This window comes from Macaca thibetana, chromosome 1, assembly GCF_024542745.1.
Source record: "Macaca thibetana thibetana isolate TM-01 chromosome 1, ASM2454274v1, whole genome shotgun sequence".
NCBI lineage: Eukaryota > Metazoa > Chordata > Mammalia > Primates > Cercopithecidae > Macaca > Macaca thibetana.
The window spans coordinates 73,525,510-73,551,745 of record NC_065578.1 but is presented as its reverse complement, the minus strand read 5'-3'; the positions used below and the strand labels follow the sequence as shown (position 1 = coordinate 73,551,745).

General features: G+C 33.6%; 1 protein-coding gene across 13 annotated transcripts in view; it reads right to left on the bottom strand.

Annotated features, from left to right (window-relative positions):
* Window positions 1-25,203, bottom strand: part of TNNI3K (TNNI3 interacting kinase) — a 301,755-nt gene extending 276,552 nt beyond the window's left edge. For 3 of the 13 annotated variants that reach the window (XR_007720751.1, XR_007720754.1, XM_050766192.1), the window contains exons 1-4: window positions 24,981-25,203; window positions 24,264-24,372; window positions 13,375-13,460; window positions 12,143-12,240 (exon numbers count right to left, since the gene is read on the bottom strand). Coding sequence is in view for 10 of the 13 variants with exons in the window: in XM_050766192.1 (XP_050622149.1) it covers window positions 12,143-12,240; window positions 13,375-13,460; window positions 24,264-24,372; window positions 24,981-25,020 (333 nt within the window). In the remaining 3 variants the exon portion in view is untranslated. The remainder of the gene's footprint in view (window positions 1-12,142; window positions 12,241-13,374; window positions 13,461-24,263; window positions 24,373-24,980) is intronic. The other 10 variants (XM_050766119.1, XM_050766897.1, XM_050766800.1 and 7 more) reach the window with 6 other exon arrangements.
* Between the last annotated feature and the right edge of the window lie 1,033 nt (window positions 25,204-26,236).

The following is a 26,236-nucleotide window of genomic DNA, read 5'->3' as shown; positions in this document are numbered from 1 at the left end:
AGATATCAGTTTTTAAGAGTTTCAATGTGGTGGAAATACTTGACTTTGCTTGAAATTTTGGAAAAAAAAAAGAAAAAGAGAGAAGTAACATACTCTTAGATTGAGTATCTGTACTCTTGCTTTAGACCTATTTTTTACCCTCACCTCTGCCAACCCTCCTTCTTCTATTTTCTCATTTTCTATATCTTTCTCCCTGCAACATGCTTCCAATTGGCCCTTGAACATCCTTAAACCATCTCTCATTTAATAATATAGTGATGATTTAACAGGAAGAGGATAATAAGAATCTCTAGCTATTGCAGTGGGGCAGGGGAAGTAAATACATGCTACTTGAAAAGGCATAATGAATATTCTAATTTTTAAAATTTGTTTTTAGCTATAACGTAATATATATTTTAAAGTTTAAAAATAATATTTAAACAAACTCTGAACTTTTATGTTTATACAAAGAGAAAGAGTTTAAAAAGATAGGACAATGCTGTTTCAGTAACCTTCCTGATCTGGCCATTCCTCAAATATTGCCCAATCTTATACTTTTTGGAAGAGTAATTAATGTTTATAGCCTCCATTTCCCTAACTCGATTTATTTTCAACCCAGTTTTATATCCTCTTCTCCCCAGAATTTACTAAAATATCCCTTAAAGAGATATCTGACAATTTCCCATTCTAGTGGCCCAAATAGGACACTATTTTGCCCATTGTCAACCTGATTCTACCTCCCTTGAAATACTTTTCTTCTCCCCAGTTACCATAGAACTATAACTTCATTCTTCACTTATAAAACATCGATTTATTAATGTGTGTACATAAAGGTTGTCCTAAGCACTCAGAATAAGATGATAAACAACTTGGATCTGATCTCTGCCTTGATGATGCTCATAATTACTATCAGAGATTACAAACAGGCTACAAGAGGAATGGAAATATATATGGCTTAGCCTGTAGAGTATTTATAACTAAAAATCTGCATTAATGGCCAACATTGAAATATTAGGAAACTTCACATCATTTATGATTCTCTTAAATTTAGGGAAATAATGGGTCTACATTTTTACATGACAATGATTAACTGAAGCTGAAGAGTGACCATTCTCTTTACATGAGGCATATGTTTTCTAAGTTACCACAGTCTTTGCCACTCTCTCGTATCTCAAAAATATTCAGTCTTGAGTTTAAGTTCCCATTTATCATTCTCTGTTATATTATCCAACACTTTCATTTACTTATGTCATCCTTAAAAATATGTGAGATTATGACCCCTAATATAGAGGAAAATATAAAGATTTAGCTAAGTAATAATATACAGTAGCATACACAGCATAATAAGTACTGGGTGCTAAGAGAGTACAATGCAGCAATATCTAACCCAAACTTGGGAGGGATCAGGGAAGGTTTTCCAGGAAATACTACTGTCTGGTATAAGAATTGAAGCATAAATTACAAATTACCATCTTCAGCTAGGATCCTATAAAGATTTTATTGAGAATATGTTCATTTACAAAGAGACTATGAAATATTTCATTACTAAAAGGAAATGTGCATATAAACAAGCTATCTTAATGATTGTTCTAATTTATGAGTAAAAATTTTCTCTAGTTTCTTAAGTGAAAATCTACTATTAAAGTGTTTAAAAGTCATCATTAACTGGAGAATTTAGTTAAATATGCAAAAAGTGGGATTTTTTATTTATTTATTTATTTTTTTCTTCAAAGTACTTCTTATTACTGTCTCGTCAAATTCCCATTTAGGGAAAATGCAATCTTTAATCAGGAACCTTTATTTGCTCAAATAAAAAAGTAACTTAGATTTAAAAACTCCATTTAAGTTAATAAATATTGTAATCTGTCTTCTAAATCAGTGGTTCTCAACTGGGAGTGATTTTTGCCTCTCAGGGGTGATGTCTGGAGATATTATTGGTACTCACAATTGGCATGAGGGAAGTGGCTGCTGTCGTCTAGAGAACAGAGGACAGGGATGCTGCTAAACATTTTTATAATGCACAGGACAGCCTCCCACAACAAAGAATTACCCAATACAAACTGTCAGTAGTGCCAAGGCTGTGGAACCTTGGTCTAAATCGATAGCATTTAGAAAGTATGAAACACTTACTTAGGGTCTTAGTTTCAGGATAGTTGAAAACAAAATTTCAACTTTGCAATCAAATATATGTGCTAAAGAGGGAAAAAAAGTCAAGATAAAAGATATTAATACAATGATTCAGGCTACAAATCGCCACTGATAGAAAACAGAGTTTTCTGATGGGCACAGTTATGTAACAAAAAATACGTAGGTCTAGTAAGCCAGGCAACATAGGTTTAGTTCGATTTTTTCCCCCATTCGGGTCCTTCCCCTTTGTAACACCTATATAAAATGAGTTCTGTTTCTGAACGATTGGAATTAGATCTTGCAAGAAATATATAGGATGGGATAAATGACCATTACCATTCAATATTTGCCTTTATCATATGAAATGTTAAAAAAATGTTAATGAATCAAAATGCTACTTCTTTCTCATGAAAGAAATTTCATTAAGTGACTTGTCTGCATATTGAATGAGAGTTACATGTAAGGCTAAATTAGATGGGCTAATAGGATTTTGTTCATTAGCTTTCTCAATTAAGATCTTCTAAACTATATCAGAGGTCTCACTTTTTTCCCCAAAGTCTTGTGTTTCATTTTAGGATTACAATTTAGATACCACCTAAAGAAGTATGCCCTATAGAGGGATTATACATGTGACAGGAATCTTGTAATAAAATTCATTAGGTACAAAAAGAATTAGAAAATCTACTTATATACATTTATATATAAAGATGAATGAAATTTCATTCATGTTTAACATGTAAATTTACACTGGCGGCTTCAGTTCATATATCAGCTAGTCATGTGTCACATATACTACCCAAAGTATAATATACAAATACTTAAAATTCTACATACGAAAGGACTGAGAGCTGCCTCTCTTTCACTCTTTTTTTTTAAATTTTTAGTTATTGGGGATGTGCCATAGCTTATGTGAGCCAAAGTAAGTGGGTTTATAAATTTTAATATCAAATTTTAACTGAATAGACACTTTAACTGAATAGACAAAATTAGCAGATATCTTTAAGAGAGTCCTGTGAAGAAAATACACAACATATATATTACTAAGGTAAGAAGCAGCAAAGAAAAAGCTGGTACTTTTTTCTACCAATCTGAGCTCCATATAAATCAATTTTCTAATCTAATCATATTTGTAATAAACTTGTCAAAATATTTTATATTATCAGAAAGGCTATTTGAAATATAAATGTATAGCTACAAACTTTAACACTGATTGTCTTCCAAAGAGTAGATTTTGTCTTAAGCTATTAACTGATTTTTTTGTTAATGTATATAATTTATGAACACATGTATGCATTTGGGGGTGCTAATTTTATAGAGTACATGATAAAAGATGTTTGGAGTCCATTGATCTAAGTATAGACACCATTTCTTTGGTACATTTTCTCATCTCTTTAGAGTGTAATAATCCAGAAAATCCAATCCATTTCTTTTAATTTTTCTATGCAAACTGAAAAACATGTTAGTTTCCAATAAATGTCGAAGTTAGAGTTCAACAATAATAATGGTTAATTTTTATTAAGTACTTACTATATGCTAGGTATTTTGCTAAGTACTGCATATGATTTGTTTCCTTAAACTCTAAACTACACAATAAAATAGATAATTCCATCTGCTTCATTTTAGAGGTTAGAAAATTGAGGAGCAGAAGGAAAACTCAATTTGCCTAAATATGCATAATTAGCAAGTCTCATAACTGAGATATGAACAGAAGTAGTCTAGCTTCTAAGCTGACAGTCTTAAGCTACATAATATCGACAGATGTCAAGTATTGTTTCTTCTAATGTTTGGACACTCATTAATTTCCAAATATTTCTTAAGGATCCTTTACAGGCCCCATATACTGAGGAATCAAAGAAAAAGACTCAGTCCCAGTGTCCAAAGTTCACAGACCAACATTTGAAATATGCAAATAAATAATTATAAGTGCTATAATAAAATATAATGTAAACTTAATAATTGAAAAGAGAGTGCAATAATATCTGTCTGCGAGTTCAAGAAAATTCAATTTATCTTGGTTTTAAATAAGCAATAATTTTGCATCAGGAAAATAAATTAGAAAATATTTAAGCAGAAGAAATTATAAGAACGAAATAAAGATGTGTGGAACTGTTTGGCCTAAAGAATGGAGTTATCCAAAATGGCAATCTTCAAACTTTAGTCTACAAATACATCAGCTGGGATTTTAAAAAAAATATACATTCTGGTTGTGATACTTAATTTTACGTGTCAACTTGACTGGGTTAAGGGATGCCTAGATAGCTAGTAAAGCATGATTTCTGGGTGTCTGTGAGGGTATTTCCAGAAGGCATTAGTTTTTTTGTTTGTTTGTTTTTGAGACAGGGTCTTGCTCTATTGCTGAGCTGGAGTGCAGTGGCACAATCTTGGCTCACTGCAACCTCCACTTCCTGGCTTCAAGTGATTCTCCCACCTTAGCCTCCCAAGTAGCTGGGACTATAGGCGTGCACCACCACACCAGGCTAATTTTTGTATTTTTAGTAGAGACAGGATTTCACCCTGTTAGTTTCAAACTCCTGAGCTCAAGTGATCCACCTGCCTCAGCCTCCCAAAGTGATGGGATTACAGGCATGAGCCACCATGCCCTGCCAGCATTTTCATTAGTAGACTGAGTAAAGAAGATCACCCTCACCAATATGGGTGGACATCATCTAATCTTTGGAAGGCCTGAATAGAACTAAAAGGTAGAAGGAAGGTGAATTTGTTTATATTTGAGCTGAGACATCCATATTCTGCCCTTAGACATCACTGATCTTTGTTCTGGGGCCTTTAGACTCAGACTAGCATTTACACTATAGGCTCTCCTGGTTCTCAAGTCTTTGGACATAGACCAAATCATACTAACAGCTTTCCTGATTCTCCAGCTTATAGATGGAAGATCATGGGACTTTTGGGCTCCATAATAGTGTGAGCTAGTTCCTATAATAAATATGTCTCTAGATAGATAGACAGACAGACAGACAGACAGACAGACAGATAGATAGATAGATAGATAGATAGATCCGCCAATCCTATTGGTTAAGTTTCTCTAGAAATCCCTGAATAGTACTGGTTGAATAGGGCTGGATAGGAAATGAGAGCAGCATTTCTGAAATCTTTTAGCTGAGGTGGATGCTACTGATCATATGACCATAATTTGAGTTGCCACGCTTGAACAGTAATCCTCAATATGTAGAGTTAGATTGCTTACATCAAAATTCCTAGATTGTTTGTTAAAAATTTAGATTCCTAGAATACCCTAGATGTACAAGTTAAATGCGAGTAAAGTAGAAAGGGAAATATTCATTTTAAACATATAGTTACTATATGATTCTCATGCACATTACATTGAAAACCATTAGGGTTAAACAGGCAGAAACTACAGGAAAAGAGTATGGAAAGTGATTCCAGAAAAGTTATAAATTAAGGAATCTTGAGTCTTTTATTTAGGAGTTTGAATGTCATTATATAGGCAATGAATGACAAGAGTAAGTGTTAAAGTGAGCACTGATAGCATAGATTTTTGTTTCATTCAAATCATTTTGGAAGCAATGCAAAAGTAGATATGGGCATGACAGAACAACTTATATAGACTTTCTCTACTTGTAAATAAAATCTACAAAATGGAACAAAATATACGAAGTAACTGTTCTCAAGCACTGAAGAACATGAGCAAAGAGCTGTGTCCTTTAAGAGAAAGATATAAAGCAAGTCACACAATATCCCATGGCAACCATGGAATATTGTGTGATTCCATGGTTTTCTGCCGAAATACTTTTCTGCCACAAAGCATAATAGGAAGACTCACTGAGTTAAGAGCGTAAATGAGAGTTCTGATATTATGAAGTGGCTGTATTTGTGGAGCAGGGTAACTGAGAAGCAGCAGCTGCACAGAGAGGGCACTGCAGAAATCTGCATGGAGATCCATCATGAATCCTTGAGCTGGGCTGCATAAGCACAGAGAAAGACTCTGGAAGATCTAGAAAAGATCACTTGATTTATGGCTAAAAGGTGAATGGTGGTGATACTGGAGGTCATGCAGTACTGGGGGATTTTGGAACTCATGTCAGCTGAATGAAGAGACTTTACTGAGTCTCTCAGTAAGACTTGGGAATTCAGGTGACATACCAAAAAGTCATACTTTAGGAGTAAGCACCATGTCCAGGAGTGTGAACCACATGCTAGAATAAGAGTATGCCAAGAGGCAGCTGGGTGCCGTGGCTCACGCCTGTAATCCCAGCACTTTGGGAGGCCGAGGCGGGCGGATCACAAGGTCAGGAGATCGAGGCCATCCTGGCTAACACAGTGAAACACCGTCTCCACTAAAAATACAAAAAATTAGACAGGCGTGGTGGTGGGCGCCTGTAGTCTCAGCTACTTGGGAGGCTGAGACAGGAGAATGGCGTGAACCTGGGAGGCGGAGCTTGCAGTGAGCCGAGATCCGGCCACTGCACTCCAGCCTGGGTGACAGAGCGAGACTCCGTCTCCCAAAAAAAAAAAAAAAAGAGGTATGCCAAGATGCTAAGTTCAAACTGAAATAGATTCAGCCTAACAAAATATCCAATCAAGACTGATTTGATTGAAATATATCCACCAGAAATGCAACTGCCTGCCAAAAATGAAACAAAAACAAACATAAAAAAAGCTCAACATTCTTTAAAGGAAGATGACATGATAAAAATTTCCTATAACACAAAATACATAATTTCTAACTTTTGATAAAAATTAATTGATATATGAAGAAACAGAAAAATGTGCTCTGTAGTCAAGATGAAAGGGAAACAAATACTGAGCTAATCCAGATGTTGAAAACAGCAGATTGGACATTTAAAGTAGTCACTAATAATAGGTTCAAAAACTTGAAGGAAAATATGGAAAAATGAAATAACATATGTGTCATTATAGCAGAGAAATTGAAATTATAACTTAATTAATCTTAATAAATAAAAAACCTAGAACAGAGAAGTAAATAACCAAAATGAATTAATTCACTGGTGGATTATCAGATGGGAGATGGCAGAGAAGTGGTCTGTGAACTTGAATTCAAATAAGTTATAGAAATAATCTAATTAGATTATTAGAAATAATCTAATTTGGAGAACAGAAAGAAAGAAGATAGAAGAAAAAAAGCAGACTCAGTGATATGTGGAAAATGATCAAACAATCTAACATATGTATTTGAAAAACTAATGGTCAAAATTTCTGAATTTGATGAAACCATAAACTTACAGGTATAAAAACTCAATGAATCTCAAAGAGCTTTAAACAGAGAAAACCATACATAGGATTATTATTATCAAACTTCTGAAAAACATATTTTCTCTCTTGTTAATTTATTTAAAAGATATAAATGTTTAACACAAAAATTCTAATAATATATTTAGGTTCTTATCATGTATAGATGCAATGTATATGGCAATAATGGCACAAAGAATGAAGATAAAATGAAACTACACTAATGGAAGGTTCTTATATTTTAAGTGAAGTATATCAATATTTACAGGGAGTGGACTATGAAATGTTAAGAATCTATAAGTGTATTGTAATCACTACAGTCATAAGTTAAAAAATGCAGAAAACTTTTACTCCTCAAATGACACTATTATGAAAATGAAAAGGCAAGTCATAGACTGAGAGAAATTTTTGCAAAAGTATATTCAGTAAAAGAATTGTATTAGAATAAAGTTCTCTTACAATTCAAGAAAATAATAAGCAAAATTACAAATGGGAAAAAGAGTTAACAGACACTACATTAAAAAATAAAAGATTCCTAATAAGCACATAAAAACCTCTTTAGTCATCAGGGAAATGCAAATTAAAATTATAATGAAATACTAAAATTCATCCAAGAGAATAGCCAAAAAAAAAAAAAAAAAAAAAAAAAAAGAAAAGACTGACCACACCAAGAGATGTAAAGGATGTGAAAAAACTACAACTCTCATACCTTGCTGATGGGAATGTAGGAAGGAATTGCTAGTTTGTTAAACAGTTTGGTAGTTTCTCATAAAATTAAGCATGTACTTATTATGTGACTCAGCAATTCGACTTTTAGGTATTTCCCAGGAGAAATAAAAACATATGTTCAAACAAATACCTGTATGTGAGTGTTCAAAACAGCTTTGTTTATAATGGTCAAAATCTGGAAAAATGTCCATCAGCAGGTAAATGGTAAACAAACTGTGGTATATCCATATAAGGGAATACAATTCCACAATAAAAGCATTAATTACTGAATATATAACATGGATGAATCCCAATAGCATTATGATAAATGCCAGAAACCATATAGAAAAGAAAATATACTGGATGTAATAAATTTATTTAAAATTCTAGAAAAGAGAAAACTATAGTGATAGAAAACACTTGTTTCCGGAGACCAGATGAGAAGGAGATTGACTGCAAAATGGCATGAGGGAACTTTTTGGTACAGTAGAAATGTCCTATAACATGATTGTGATGATGGTTACATGATTACATACATTTTCAAAAGTTAACAATTGTAGACTTAAAATTGATAATTGTATTCGGTACATATTAAACCTCAATAAAACTAAACCCTGTGAAAAACCCAACAAACTAAAACAAACAAACAAAAAAAGGTGTATAGGGATTAATCATTCACGTAGTATTAAAAAGCTAAATATCTACTTTGGTTTTATTAATGAAAGCAGAGATTATTCATTAGAAAATATCCAGTCATGATGTCAGAGGCGTTTGAACCAGAGTGAGCTACTCCATTTTGAGTGAGGGCTAGGAAAATAGGAAAATGAGTCTGAGACTTACTGGGTTACATTCTCAGAAAGTTAGGCATTCTTAACCTCTAGATGTTTATGGTTAAGGGAACAAATTAATAATGTTTACTGAACAGATCCAGACTTGGGAGTGTCCAGATATCCTGATATCTGTAGAACAAAGGTATTCCTAATTTTGCTTTAAAGATAATAATATCAATTCTTGCAAAATATAGTAATTAAGAAAATGAATGTTATCACAAACCCTTGTAGCAGGACACATCTCCCCAAATATACGAGCATTGTACCTAGGGTGGATGCACTCCTCCTCTTACTTTCAGGAACGTCCTACTCCGTCTATGGAGTAGCTGTCTTTTCACCACTTTACTTTCATAAAAAACTTGCTTTTACTTTGCACTGTGGACTCGCCCTGAATTCTTTCTTAAGGGAGATCCAAGAACCCTCTCCTGGGGCCTGGATCGGGACCCCTTTCCTCTAACGATTAGTCAGGCCCAGCATGCCAGGGTGTATAATTGAAAGAGCTATTCGATGTAGTGAACAAAAGGATGGGATATTTACATTATTCATTTTGTAAGTGTTATGAACAAAATAAAATTCGATTGCAATACCAAAAAAAAAAAAAAAAAAAAAATATGTATACATAAGTGGTATGCATGAAAAATATTAAGATAATAAAATACAAGGATTGGGTGAGAGATTATTTCAGAGTAAGGGAGATTACAGAAATAAGAAAACTGAAAATGCATGATTGTGGATTGAATCCTATCCCAGACAAGAAAAAATAATCTATAAATGACACAATTGGAACAATTGATAAAATTTGATTTTGAACTATAGATTATAATATCATATCATGTTAATATCATCTCAATTTTTTTATTTTATAATTGCATTGGAGTTATATAAGTGAATTTTCTTGTTCTTAGGAAATGAAGACTGAAGTGGCTAGAGTGCATGTTGTATACAATTTACTGTCAAATGCTTCTAAAAAAAACAGAATAATGGAAATGGGACAAAATGCAAACCGTTAATGAACCTGGATAAGGAGTTTCTTGTACTATTCTTGCAATTGTTCTTTTAAGTTTGAAATAATATTAAAATTAAAAGGTTATTAATACTATATGGGGGTGGGGAACTGGGCCCAAAATTAATTATATACTTACTGGAGTAGTTCTGTCAAAGGATAATTAGGAGTAGGTTTAATGCATTTAATGGTTACTAGGTTTAATGCCTGGTAGTGTGAACAACTACTTTATATTATTTTTGTGTTTAAAATGAAATAGTAACTTTAATTTGTTTTTTACCTTTGTTAAGAAATTTGCAAAATAACTATGCATTTTATTATGGCCTTTTAATATTTTTGCCTGCTTTGTTTCCTAAGAATCTAAATTTTCATTTAAACTTGCTGTGAAAAAGCTATAGTTTATGCACCCTTCTCTAAAATAGAAGAAAACATAAAAATAGAGCAAAGAAAACTCTAAAAATGGAAATTTAGTTATTATAAACAGAGGTTGAAGAAATATATTCTTTAAATATTGTAGCACTAAATCATTCAGAACCCATTCGTGTGCCAGTGTCATGCTAAATCTTAGTAAAATGAACTAATACAGAAAAAATCTCCCAGACGGTGAGGTTCAGAATTCATGGTTTCATACAGTGCCATGGCTATCCATCACTACCTTCCTGTTCCTTGAAGCTCTTCTACTTTCACCTCCTGCCGTTCAGCAGAAAAGTCAACATCAGATGCTGTTTTCTACACTGGAAACTCAGACTCTTTTGTAGTTTAGCAGGATAATTAACAGGTATTAAAGACAATTTAACACGTAAGTGAGGCTTTCTCCCAGAAGGAATTAGAAGAATTGACTAGGCATTGACTGGGCATGAAAAGAGACGAAACTTTAGAGTATTTGCACTATGAATTATAGGAATTTGTGAAGCTAAATCATGGGAAAATAAGGTCCTATTTCCTCCCAATGACAAACTCTCTAGCAGTTGGGGGAGGGAGATATTGCAGGGGGTTCCTAATACAGGCAAAAAGTTGTCCCTCCTCCCACACCTGCACACACAAAACTGAAATAAAATTCTGTTACAGACTCACATGAAAATGAGAAAGAACAAAATACGCAATATACAAATGTGATTCTGGGAGTAATGAGCCAACTGTACTTGATTTTAATCACTATTCTAATATTGTCCAGGTATCTACTTTAGTCTTTAATTGCATTTTCTGTAAAATAAATCCTAATATGCAGTTATTTTAATGACTAAAGTATATTTAACTTAGTATGATATTTAGCTCATAACAAATATAAAGTAGAAATTGTTATTATAATTATAAAATGGTCAATGTATATTATATAATTTGTACATTTTATAAGTTTATATTTATGAAAATCTCAAGGTTCAATTCCAACCGTAAGTATCCCAGTTTGTCCAATCCACTATTATATTTATTATTCTATCAGGTGCTGAGATTAGGTTGGAGCCAGGGGCTAATATAAGAAAAAAAAACAGCTGAAGCAAAAAGGTTTTTTTTTTTTTTTTTTTTGAGACAGAGTCTTGGTCTGTCGCCCAGGCTGGAGTGCAGTGGCCGGATCTCAGCTCACTGCAAGCGCCGCCTCCCGGGTTCCCGCCATTCTCCTGCCTCAGCCTCCCGAATAGCTGGGACTACAGGCGCCCGCCACCTCGCCCGGCTAGTTTTTTGTATTTTTTTAGTAGAGACGGGGTTTCACCGTGTTAGCCAGGATGGTCTCGATCTCCTGACCTCGTGATCCGCCCGCCTCGGCCTCCCAAAGTGCTGGGATTACAGGCTTGAGCCACCGCGCCCGGCCGAAGCAAAAAGGTTTTTTAAGAAAAATTTGCAGTAAAGAAATACAGCTTCAATGTGCTTCTTTTGTCTTTAAGTACAGCCTCATCTGTCTCTGCACAGAGGCAGCATGGTGTTCTGATGAGGAACTTTGGCAACAGAACTAGACTGCCTTGTCTTAAATCCTGGCTAACCCCTGGCTAACCATGTAACCTTGGGAATAATCATATTCACTTGTGGGATTCTTGTGAGAATTAAATGAGCTAAATAGAGAAAGCATTAAAAGGAGTATGTGTCTAGTATACAGAAGATGTCTGCTCAATAAAGAGAAAGAAGTCCTTTAGTAATGTAACGCCTCTGGTCACTGAAAATTTTCCATAATTACTAATTTGGAAAAAAAAAAAAAAAAAAAAAAAAACCAACCCTAAAGATACACATTATCCTTAGTTCCAAAGCAGTGATTATGGCAATTAAAGTGTCATACCTTGTAAACTGCCAAATGCAAGGCTGTAAATCCATTTCTTGACAGTCGAGATGGGCGGAGCCCTTTTAACATAAGAGTTCGAATATGTGATTTGTTGCCTTAAAGAGAAAAATGAAAGAAGGCTAAATCGTTGTGGGGATGGGGTGAGTTTAAGACTCTCTTTGACTTAATGATAAATGCCATACAGCTGTTTAAAAATGTCAAGCTGCCGTTCTGCAGGCCATTTGTAAAGTTTTCTATTAATTGGCAACCTTACTTAGCAGGGGATATTTCTTTTCCGTTTTTTCCGTTTATAAAACTTTATTCAAATGCTGTGTATTTTGATTCTTCGTCTTAGATTTTTTTATTTAGTATCCTCATCATCGGATGGTTTTGAAACATAAACACATAAGACGATTCACCATAATAAACTATTAGTGAAAAAGCTTAAATTAAAAAATCTAGTTGTAGAGGATTTATCTGAACATTATTAACAGTAGAGCTTATTTAGATCAAAGAAATACGAAGGATATAACCAAGGTTGGGAAGGCACATTTAAAGTTGAGAGAACAATCTGTTAAGTAGAGTCTGTTTGGTTTGTTTGGGAGAAATGGTTAAGGAATATGGTTAGAGTTGACACACATTTCTGTTCCATTTTAAGAAGTTAAGTTCAACGAATTTAGTTTGGGTTAGCAAAATAAATATTAATGGTTCATTCATTAATTCAATAACTTTACTGAGTGGATATTATATGCCAGGCACCATTCAAAGTGCTTGAGATACATTAATAAACAAAACAAATTAAGTGTAAGCCAGATTAAACTCTTAATCTTCACTTTGATCAATCCTTACTTTTAGATTTTATCTTTGGCATTTGTCACTTTTCCACATACCCTTGTTGAAGATTGTGAAGCAACTGCTTGATGCTATTTGGGGGAATCTTTAACTGCTTCTGAATTTAAGTTAATCCCTGACTGGCATGCCCAATATTGAAAACAGATTTTTGATTTCCAAGCAAATTGAGTGACTTGGTTTCCGGTAGGAACACAATGAAGCTTAAATTTAAAGCTAAATCAATTGGAATATTCTGCCTGATAGTTACTGCCTAAACTGAGATTATCAAGGTTGGAAAAGGCAAAGCAGAAGAGAAAATTGAGCATGAATAGAATTCTCTTGTTGACTATTAAGCAGCTCAAGTCACTGATGATATACACATATAACCAGTTTAAGAAGTACTTAGTTTCAATACTCACCTCCACAAATGCAACATAAATGAAGTAGAGACAGCCCATTTTCAGTGCGGTAATTTAAATTGACTTTACTGAAGGCTTCATCAGAGCTGAAAAAAACATTTTACAGATGATCACAAAATTCATCTTTTAGCATATTGTCTTTCATTTGAAAATTATAAATGCAAATTCTGTTACTATCAATTCAGAAATGTATTTTTTTCTAAGATTATTTTGTACTTACAGAAAGAATCTTGAACCCTCTATATGAAGAATTAAAATTGAGAGGAAATTCTGTAGTTTTACATTGTAATGATGTCACCAGAAATAACACTATGTTTCCAATAGTTGCTCCAGAATCACTGACAGCTACTAGGTGTCACAATAGTGAATTTAGTGCCACTTTTTAAAGACAAGTAAAACCAAGGTCAGACATAATCTAGGAACCTGAGAGTCACTGTTAGTAGGGAATACTTATACAATACATATATAAAATTGACTATTATTAAAATCAGAAAATCAGAAATCAGAAAATCAGAAAATTGTTGTCAAACATAAAAGGCCAAGAAAAGTCAAATATGACATGAAATTATAGGAGACAAGAAAGACCTCCCCTTTGCCTCTCTGAAGGTTTGCTGAAATCAACTGACAAAAGGGACATTAATAGAAGAAAAGGCATAAAATATATTTGACCATAGTTTTAAAAGGCACAAGACAAACAAGACATAAGAGCCTTCAGAATGAAGACTCAAAGATACAGGAACAACTCTGTAAGTTCTAGTTTCTATGATCTGCCTTGAGAGGAGAAGGATTCTAGTCTCTATGGCTATCCTCTGGGGAAAATGAGGGGCCAGAGACAAGAGGACAGGAGGAGGTCAGAGAGAAAGTTTTGCTTCTAAGGCTGCTTGTAGGGCTTTCATTTTGAGGTGTCATTTTCTGAGCCTCAACAAAAATGATGCTAAAATTACTCGAAGAGTTATACTTCACACAGAAAGTTGTATATTCACAGTGAAGTTGGCAATGTTAACAACAGTGCAATAATCATTTTTTGATTACATATCACATGCCAGATACTGTAGTAAGCACTTAACCTTACTTATTCCTCACCACAGCACAATGTCATGCGTATTGTCACATATATTATTTTACTCATTTTATAATTGAAGAAATTGAAGCTTAAAGAGGTTAAATACTTGCCCAAATTGGAAAAAAGAGAACAAACTACTTAAGAGGCAGAATCAGGATAAGATTTGAATCCTGGTGTAACTGTAAGAACAAGGCTTTCAAGGATTACCACGCTGATGAAATGATTTTTTCCACTTTGAAAACATCAAAACATAACAGGTATTGCTATATAACATTGGACATACATACTGAAAAACTGCATTTTCTCAGGGGTTTATTGCTACATAGGAGCTCCAAAGCTTTTTCTTCTTTCACTATTTGCCATTAAGTTCATTATGGTTAGCTCAAAAGAACGTGCTTCCATCCTTCTGTGTTTTGCTTAGGCTGCTGGTTACATAGTTTTTCTTAGCATCAGAAGGCCTCTCTCACCTCCCCCAACCCAATACTTTGTTTTCTTTCTTGTGGTTTTATACTATGTTTCATTTGCTGGACAATAGAAAGACCAAGGAAGAAAAGCCAAAACAGCTCAGAGCTGAATCATTGTCCATTAACATTCTCAGTTTCCAGTCACAGTTTTCTTTCCCTTTTTATTTATGGACACTGATTTCCTACAACCTTTAAGAGAAAAATCCAATCTACCTAGCTTGAAAGGCAGAGTTCAGCTCTGCCGAATACCTCTACTATTTGAAGTCATAACCACAAAGAAGACCTCTGCGACCTGTAAATTCATTTCCAAGTGTGTTCCAAGTACCTAGTTTACTTTCTTCCAAGACATCCATAATATATTTGGGTTCGCGGGTTTAAAAGCCTGGCTGAGCCAAAGACTACACATTTCTAAGAATCATGTTATTTTGTGAAGTTACTGCAATACCATAAACAGCTCTATCATTTATTAGTAGGCTCATCTTATTATAAGTGGACATTTGAAACAGTGGTACTTTCATCAGAAATGATTTTGATTGCCGTATTCTTTGAGCTGAGGGAAATTGCTGATAGAAGTGAGTTAAATTCTTAACTATCTTCATGAAATTCTAAACTCCCTGCTTATATTATTAACATTTATAAACACTGGAGTTTATTGTACTTCTACAAAAGGCTTTCCAAAGCAAGTTGAGTTGTGTTTTCCAGTATTAGTAAGCTGTCGACATGTTTTGCTGCAGGGAAACACAGAAAGCAAGAAAGGTAGGAGGGTAAAAAAAGTTTGAGAATACTGTATTCCCACGACTGTGGAAACAAACCACAAGACTTGCCATTTCTAATTAAAGCATTTCACTGAGGTTCTTCAATGACCCTGGATTTAGACCCTTTCTCTTTTCAGCAGTACCTTGGAGAATAGCACCTTTTCTTTTTCTATTTTAAAATTCCAATAGCTTTTGATGTTCTTAACTGGGTGCCTTGATGATAATGTTCTGAATTTATAGTACCTTTCAAGTGTAAGTACTTTACAAGTGATATGAGACTTTGGCTCACTCACCAAAGACTATGCTCTCTCTCTAAAGCTGCTAGAGATTTAAATAGGCAGGAGGCAGCTTGAAATTGACCTGTAAGGCCAAGGATATGATCTCATTTCTACTGAAAAATGTCCTGGGAGCATCATGGACCTCAAGAGGTCGAGAATTTTAGCTTTACATTCCTTTTGAAAGGCTACCTGTGGCTCTCTAGGGCCCTCCTGGGGCAATGGTCTTTGTTCAGACAAAGACAAGGATTTCATTAATAGAATCACTCCACTTCTCACCAGGGACTATATCACAGTACCTTACCAGAGTTTAGACCTTTATCTGTGAAATCTGACCCAGTCAGAGTACAAGAGAACTTTGCTTCAGGCAGAAGTTGTAATACACTGGGATTATATTCTTTTTTCCAGTATCTTATCAGATGCTACTTCCCCCCACCTTTCTTTTTGGAGGGATTTTCCTGAATTTCTCCTTAGATACTATGTGAGATTTTGGGTGTGAGTGAAATGAGTTTACTTTCAGATGTCTGTTTTCTATTCATAATTTTTATTTATCAAGGTGCCCTGAAAAGTTTAAATTATACATAGAACACAGAACTGCACATGAGATTCTCTTATTTAAACTTGACATCTCAAACTTTTAATATTACTGTATTTTCAACAGTGGAGATATTCAAAGAATGAAAACTGCAAAGGGGGGAAAAAAGGTTAAAGTTGAAATGAAAATCACTTTATTTGAGAGGGTAAACTCAATTGCTTTCTTATTCTGTGATCTAACTTTGATGATCCGTTCAATAAGTCTGGCACAACACCTACTAAACACCTACTACATGCCTCGCTTCTGCTCTTAAGGCTCACTTCAGGTTGTGTTCAAGAGTCTCCTTGATATAAACTACTCACTAATTCCTGGATCCTTTGAATGCATCCGTCCTGGAAATATACATACTAGATAAAATCCTGAAATTGACTGTTGTGTTAGTCCTGATATCTAATACTCTGATCAGCTTTGCAAAACAAATGAACATGGAATAAACAGAAAATACAAGATGCCAGGGTCCATTCTTGATTTTTTAAAAAGAAAGGCACTAAGTAAATGTTTATTATTTACATAAATAAAATTGAAAGCAAGATTAATGACTCTTTATTCAACAATTATTCCTCAGCTAACTGAATCTTGAACTAGACTTTACCATCTGTAAGTGACTCAGTATAGAGTCCTCGAGTTCCTTGCTTTAAACTGAGCTGCTCCTTGTTGCTTTTGTTCTCCTTTTGAATTATATCCTCCTTGAACTGATGCAACTTCTATTAATGTCAACAAAATGAATCAACAGAGAATAGACTCCTGTAATATTTGGCAGTCAAGTGTGATTTTAATAGTACAATTTTTAGTTCAACTTTAATAACTGGAATGTACATTTTTAAAATGAGAGTTACTTTGGGGGCTATATTTGAATCCTAATTCTCACTTCCCATTAACTTCTAGTCAAACGTTTCTGTTTTGAAACATGTAATTAAAATATTCAAGATATTTAAGCAATCATTCCTAGGAGAGAAATTTCATTTTCTCTTCTTTTGCCTCTTCTAAAGTAACTGTGTATGTCAAATTCACTGCCAATTGAGCATCACTTATGTATTCTAATACCCTAAGCTCAATTTATTTTTTAATTTCCCCTTACATTTTTCATCACCTGCCATGCCACACTGTAACTTAACATATCCTAATGAGTTCATCGTGCATGCTGGGGCATGAATGAAGTTCCTAATTAAAATAAAGCCACTATTATGAATATATTTCTAATAGTAAATGCTGTTCTCAATCATTAAAAATGATAGTTCTGTACCCAAAGGTTACTTTCTTTCTTGTAGCATAATGAATTCTTTTCCTAGCCTTTACCTTTTACCCAGAAAAGTGTGCAGTTTTGTGATCCAATTAAAATTCTTTTTCATGACCTCATCCTTTCAAGAAGATATCTGACATGAATGACCACAAGTGGGAACTTATTAAAATGTAACATTTGAACAGTTGGCCAAAAAATAACACACTGCTGTCCAAGGTATTCAGACAGGTAGATACATTTTAAAGCTAATTCATTGGTTGAAACTTAGGGGAAAGCCAATAATGTAGAAAGAAGGTAAGGATTTTTTATGGATCGTCTCGTTTCCCAAACTGATCATTTAAGTTTCAAATGGCTAGTTGCAACTTCTTGCCTATTCATTGCAGATTCTTCCCTGCCCCATGCCCTCCAAGCAATAGAAGCAGACAAATAATAAGATATGTTTCTAACATATATCTCCAAGTAATATCCAGAAATATATTTGTTCAATATCTTCCAAATAAAATCTGCAAACTAATACTGTGAAGTATGTTCATTTATTCAGCCATTCATACAATAAACAATTATAGAGTTAGAGTGACAGATACAGCAAGAATAGCTAAGTATCATAAAATTGATGTAATAATTGTTACCTCATAAGATTGTTGTGAAGTGTAAATGAGTTAGAGTTTGTAAAACTGTTATAAATATTAACTGCTATAATAGTTATTTCTAGTAAGGCATTGATATTGATTATTTTTACTATTTTATTTTTTGTATTGTTTTGCTCTTCCAAAGAGGGATAGGAAAGTAGAAAGGAATCATGGAAGTACAGGACGGAAGAGAAGAAGAAAGGAAGAGTAAGGGGGAGAGAAAATGATAGAAAGATAGCAAGCTAGAGATGGAGAAGGAGAGGGAGAACAATAGGGAGAGATAGAGAGAGAGAGACAGAGAGAGATTGAGGTCAAGTTGCTTCTCAATGATTTCACAAGATATTCCTGTAAAATTATAGTTCATAAATAGTTTTACCTGGACAAACAGGAAACGAATTAGAGAAATAGACTGGCTTAGGGCATTATGAATTCTTTGTTTCCTTTTGGGTTTCGGGTTTTTTGTTGTTATTGATGATTCTTATTTTTTGTTTTGTGGCTAATTAGCAAAACACACTACCCAAACATGTCAAATAATATTTTCATTCTATGTTAATTATAACATGACATTTCCCCTTCAATATCCTACTTAGTAGTTTGACAGAAAGGGTCTACTCCTCTTAAATAAGATCAGCTTGAAAAGTTTCCAGAGCTATTCATCTTATAATAGCCAGATTTCATAGTTGGCTATAGTGCTAAAAATAATTTTAGAAGATAATTCATTTAAGGATGAGTATAGTGGAATGCAACAGGCCTCAGCAGAACTTTTCAGAGAGAAAAGGTACAGAAAGGTGTATCTCAGAAAACATGTTTTTTCATTTCCTCTATACATTTTGACTTTTTAATGGAACAGAGCATTCTTTTGATCATTTTTTGGACATAATTAAACCCAGTCAGTTTTAAAGTGAGGCACTGTAATTACTAACCAAGATGTATCTACCCAATGCCAAAAAAAATACAGGTTGTTTTGGATTATGTTGATGTCATAGTGTTTAAAAATTATGACTTTTCTGGGCCGGCCGCGGTGGCCCATGCCTGTAATCCCAGCACTTTGGGAGGCCCAGGAGAGCGGATCACGAGGTCAGGAGATTGAGAACATCCTGGCCAACACGGTGAAACCCCGTTTCTACCAAAAATACAAAAAAATTAGCCGGGCCTGGTGGCGTGCGCCTGTAGTCGCAGCTGCTCTACTTGGGAAGCTGAGGCAGGAGAATGACGTGAACCTAGGAGGCGGAGCTTGCAATGAGCTGAGATCGCGCAGCTGCAATCCAGCCTGGGCAACAGACCGAGACTCCGTTTCAAAAAAGAAAAAGAAAATTATAACTTTTCTGGAATATTCTCATAGTTTTACATATTATATTATAGATTAAGCAGATACAAAGTTGGCTTGACAATGAAATTAGCGAAACATAGTCTTAAAATTTATTATGATAAAAACTATTGAAACAAAATAATTTGAATGAAAACGTTTTAAGTCACATGTGGAGAGCCATCACTTCCATAATCTTTTCAAAAAGGTTGTATAATATTCATAACCAAGATTATTAATATGATACATTTTTAAATCAAATAAAGATGGGTGTAATCCTAGGTAAATCATACAAATTGTTTAATCTAGTTCAAGCCAGTTTAATTTGATTAGCCTCATTTTCTCCAGGTATAACATGGCAATTGCAACACTTACTTCAGAGGGATGTTAACATAAACAATAATGATTAAGTGTTAATAAACATTTCTGAGGTTTGGCCATGTGTCAGACACTGTGCTAAAGCACTTTACATATACACCATTAGGATTATATAAGCTGATGCACAAAAAGACATATAGAAGCATTTCTGGCATATGGTAAGCACTAAGTTATTAGTTTGTTTCACAAATAAATACAAATATAAATAAGGTTAAATAATAAAAAAACGCTGCCTTTAGTGAACACATATACTAGTGGGGAGATAGACCTATAAATGGATAAGAACACCACCATGTAGTAAGTGTTATTATGTTGATAAAGATTAGGGGCAGCACCGAGGAGGATATAATCAGACAATGGTACTCTAAGGTGCCCTTTTCTGTCTTTCCTTCTCCTCCTGCCTTCTCTTTTTCTTCATTTCTTCCTGCCACCAATCCATTACCTAAACAAATGTTTAAAGTTGTGAGTGAGTAGCAACTTTACAGCAGAAGATGAAAGAACATTCCATTTCCATTTCCCTTCTTTCCCACATCAAGCTGCCATTCCAAAGCTACTATAAATTGGCATAAGCAGGATAATTATTTAGCTCTTTCTGTCTTACATTTAGTTCTATATTGCTGTTTATTATATTGTGGGTAAAAGCTATGTCAGGAAGATTGTGTATTCGAGCTAATAGAGCAATGGTGTATTATGTGGTGAAAAATATCATATAATGAATGAAATTAGCATCTACCAGGAATGTCATAAAAAAATTGGTTAGCAAAGGAAAAATTCCGTTTACATCAGTGATCCTTTACCTTTGACACTAGTGTTAATGTTCAACGTTCCATTTTGGGCATTGTATACAGTCTCCTTGCTATCTAAATGTTTAGAGAAAGGCTGATGTCAGGCAACATAACATAATCGCTTATCATAGAAATGCTCTTTATATTATAAGAGAAATAAATAAGGGTGAGTTATGAGATTCTAACATTTATTCAGCAGCTATAATGCTCTAGATACTCATTTAAATGTCATTTCATACAACGTTATGTTTGATCTTCCCAACTACCTTTAAAATTTGGTGAATGAGTAAGTAAGACAATTTATATTCTCAGCACACTATTCTTTTCTTTCTTTCATCCATCATTTTATTCCAAAGAAAAGAAAACACTTAGAACTCTGCCCTGGAAGCAATTGACTTTTCTGTCCCAGATTATGCTATCTACCTTGACGAAATCAGACAAAAGCATATTATTCTGTTTTTGCTTGTTTTGGTTCTCTTGACTCTCTGTAGACCATATCAGTTGCTTACTTTCTGTTCCCATATTCCTCATCCCTTCACTAATATCAACTCAGGTAAAGAGTTCTCAGTGCAACTTGGATATCTTTCTAGAAGTATAGTTTTCAAACTTTAGAAGTATCACTTTTATTATGCATAGTTTTATCTGGGGAGTTTGTTAAACATTTAGGTTCTTGGAAGACATCTCCAGAGATTCTGATTCATTTGATAAAGGGTGGCGTCATGGAATCTAAAATTTTGGCAAGTACTACAGTCTCCATCTCCATTAACATAAGAGGCCCCTAGTTCTTGCAGAAACATCATTCTAGACTGGATAATCCTCTCCTCAACTTCCTTATCATCACATTCTGTAGCTTCTTTAATGTCATCACGACCAGGTTATTGGTCTTTCTCTCCAAAAATGTCTAACCGTTATCCTCAGTAAATTTGATAGCCATTTTGATGAGCCTTCTAATACTCTAGTCTCAAAATTCTTCAAATACCTTTCAATCAAAATCATTAAAAGCTACATTTCAGATTTTGGAATCATCCTAAACTGTGCTAATACTTTACATTTTAGTTTTGAAATAGTCCTCTTCATAAAAACTTTCATTCTTTCTAACTTTTAATAAGCTATTTGTTACTCTAACTTTATGATAAAGGCTTCTGTTCTTTAAATTGTCGTTATTTATCTAATCAATCATGATAATATAAATTTCTAATTATTCAATGCTTACTATGTGTTGGGCCCTGTACTTAGTATTTAATTTACCTCATTTTGAAAATATCCTGTGAGGTAATTATTATTCACCTCATTTTATAGATGGAAATGAGGATTAAGGAGATTAAAAAACATATCCATGGACATACAGCTTATAAATAGAAGAAGCTGTATTTAAAACCATGTTTGTATGACTCCAAAATTCTTACATTGATTCGCATAGCTTTCTTACTCAACTCAGATAATATGGTCAAGACATTATTTTTTCTCACTTTTCCTAAACTTTATATGGTACTCATTCATTGTTGCCTACACACCTTTACTTAACTATGCTTTTTATCTATAATGATTCACAAAATCAATGAATACATCAGGTCCTAAATCTTGTTTTTGTAAGCAGGGTATAGTAGGAAGAGCACTATCTATGGAGTCGGGCAGACCTTGACATAAGTCACATTCCAGAATTTACTGACCATGTGATTTGACAACTCCCAATGCCTTGTCTCTAATCCTTAGTTTATCATCCACTAGAGTTAATATTATTGGGCACACATGAAATGACAACAATCTACATATGATAGATAAATAATGTCTTGTACTTGATGTATCTGGAACAACACTTGAATATGAGCTGGCACTGAACAATTCTGGACTGTAAGCTCCCTGACACAGATTTCTGCCTCTCACCCCCAATGCTAATGAGAAAACAGGTCACATTTGTTGCATTTAGTAGAAACATAGGAAAAGTCCGTTATGGCAGTTGTCAAGACAGGTTGTAGTTGTTGATGTGGTATGAGAAAGAACCTTACATCTTAAATCCATTGTTAAGCCTAATATTCAGGTTTGGATACATCTAGTTTAAGCTAACCTTGACCTATTTGTGCAATACTTTCTAAATTAAAAAAAATACTAAATAACTGAGGCTTTGACCTTTAAAAGTTGAGGAAAATTTCTTCAATGTAATCACATTTCATTTAGCATATTTATTTAAGTCAATAAGAGCTGGATGTTTATGATTAAGTTCTATATTCATATTTTTCCAACAAAACACATACATACTTATAATTCTCCTATACTAATGTACCAGTTATATTTCTATAGGAATTTCAAATGTTGTTCCATATCTCAGCATGTGATACTACTTGCAAAAGTCAGATCAGTGGTATCTCATCACAAGTGTCACTGTTGAGTTCATCATCTTGGGCCAAACTATAGAGAGAATCAATTATTTTTTGAACCATAAGTTGAACACTTGTGAAAGCCTTGTTAAATCCACTGACAAATTTCATATAAACTATATTATACATGGATGATTTTATTTGCCAGTTGTGTGATATTTATATGTTTACAGTATCTAAAATTTTGTTTTAAAGATATGACATTTGGTCATTGCTTTACACTTGTTTCCTAAGTAAGATAGAGGGAGTGATGAGTGCATTACGTAACACAGCTGTAAATGAACATGACTAATTGGCATATTTGGATCTTTTCCTTAGGCAGGCAGGTAACTTTCTTGACCCTCTAATGGGCATCTAGTTTCTCAATGTCAGATTCAATTTAACCAGAAGGCTTTTTGTGTATATAAGGGTCTTGCTCCTCTTTTCTGAACATTTTGTGTCTTCCAAGGTTGTGACACTGTCTTAGATTATTTTTCTCTTGTTATCATGGAACAAAACCTACTGAAATCCTGAAGGCAATATTATATGTTGTTATATGATTGTTCAGGGGCAGAATGATACTCAGTTCCATTAAGGGACAGCCTTTCAATATCAAGACACCAGAGGCTTTGTTAAAATTGGACTTACCATCATAGTTCAAAGAGAACAATGTGGCCAATATGCAACCACTATGTGGGAAGAAAAATCTTGCTTTTCATTGCTGGCATGGTTTACAAGAATGATCTAATTCCAGAGAAGATTATTGAGATCAACAATAGCTTGCATTCAAAGGCTAGCCCTTAGGTTCTTATTTTTAAACTTTAATGATGGCATATTACAAGTCATATTTTTAAGGAGGTGAGATGTTATGTTTACATTTTGAGAGTGATATGAGTGGTCAAAAAGAGATAATCTGACATCCTAAGGCTTAGAACATGACTGCTTTTGTCTGAGGTTCTACAGGTTTAAAAAATACACAGATACTTTAAAAAATAAGGTGAATACTGTAGACACTTATACAAAGAAATAACTCTTACAACTTTACCTAAATATATGCCTTAGTTCTGTCAGTTCTTTTTCCTTGATCTGCAGGTCATCTTCTAATCTTTCTATTGTGATAACATATGATTCACTGACTTTTTTCTTCCATTCATCTAGTAAAGAAGAACAAATGAGATGGATTTATAGTTGTGTTTTGCAAAATGTAGACACAGATCATAATATACAAGTAATCAAAACTGTTTTTATTCTAGAATCTACAATACTTAATTTAAATTACTGATTGTGAGTTTAAAATGCAGATGTTTATATTTAAAATGCAATCATATTGAATTGTAGTAATTAAGAATCCATTTGTTATTGGATAATATATTTACATAGAAAAATATATTTGACTTATTTCATTTGATTTTATTGCATTTTAATTACAGCAATCTCTAGTTGCAAGACGGTTTTTAGGTTTTAAATACTAGATACTTAAGATATAATTCTAAAATCCCTACATTCAGCATTATTCCAAGTTTTTTTCTGTAACATTATACCAAGGAACTAAAGTAATATTTTTGTAAGAAATTTATTGTTTCCTATAAAGATCTTCAGAAAAAAAAATTTGAGTTCAGATAGTTTTTCAAAGACTTTCACATAACATGCTGCCTTATCTTCTGTATACAAATTAACACATATTCCAATGAGTTGTTAGTTATCAGTAACTGTAATTGAACCATGTTACATTTAAGGAAATAAGAATAATTAGAATAATTACCAGTACAAGTTTGGGTTGGTCTAGATTTATAATTTCCCATTTATTATAAGTTTCTTCTTTTCTCCAGGGCAGTTCTTCAAGTTATAAGATTCCAAGTTCAAGTGCAGTGACAGCCCAGTTGAAAAATACTTTGATAGTCTGGCTAAAAATAAGCCCAACTGCCAAATGGAATGTCATGCAACAATGACAAAGAACAAAATCGTGTGTGCTTTCAAGGGTGAAATCATAAAGGGAACTAATCAGTCTGTTTAAAAGAACTCTATCAAAAATAAATAGCAAATGTTTCAATAGGATTATTTGCTTCCATCAATTATCTACCCGTACATACTTTCATGGACCATTTATTTAACAGATAAATCTAGAAAGTTATTCAGTTACATCTGAAGTTCACAAAAGAGCTATTAAAACTACCCAGACCTTCTTTCAAGATCATTTTCTCCTAAGCCAAAATAATGGCAATTGGTAAAGAGTGGTAATAGAATGTGTCTACATAAATAAATAAATAATAAAAACTCATAATCTCTGGCATATAACTAATAGAAATGAATGTAAATTTGGCCTATATAAGAGCTACATAATTATGTTTGTATGAAGAAATTCTCAACATAGACCAAGATTTATACTGTTGTTGAATATTCTGACCATAAGAATCATAGATAAGAATCTAAGACATTAAGTTCTACAAATAGCAATTCATAAAATAATAAATGACAAGAACAATAAGATTAAGAAGATTGAGCATTTGCTATGTGTCAGACCCTAGTCTAAGTGCTTTACATATATTTCATTATTTAATCTCAGGCAGTGCTGCTAGGTAGATATTATTCACAAATTATGATGAGAAAACACAGAGTTGCTAGTACACTGGAAGTCTGGAATCAATTATGACCATGTGACTCTAACATCCAAGCTAGATATTATTGATTTGTCTTTCAGAATTTCTCTTTCATGCACCTTCCATTTACTTTATGGGGACATTTCTCTTTGTGTGCATATTGTATGCATATTTCTATTGATCTAAAGAACCCAGGCTATGATGGAGAATAAATGGGAAACCCAGAAAGAAAACATTAAATTTTTCACTGTATATTTATTTCAGATAATCTTCTTATACCTAGAAAGTATAAACTTTAATCTTCAGATTCACATCCAGAGGATATAGCTTTAACTTAACAGATATGGATTTCATATTTTCTATAGTTAAATGTTCAAACAACTCTCTTTTTGAATAAATGCTTAGGCAAAGTTAGGATTCA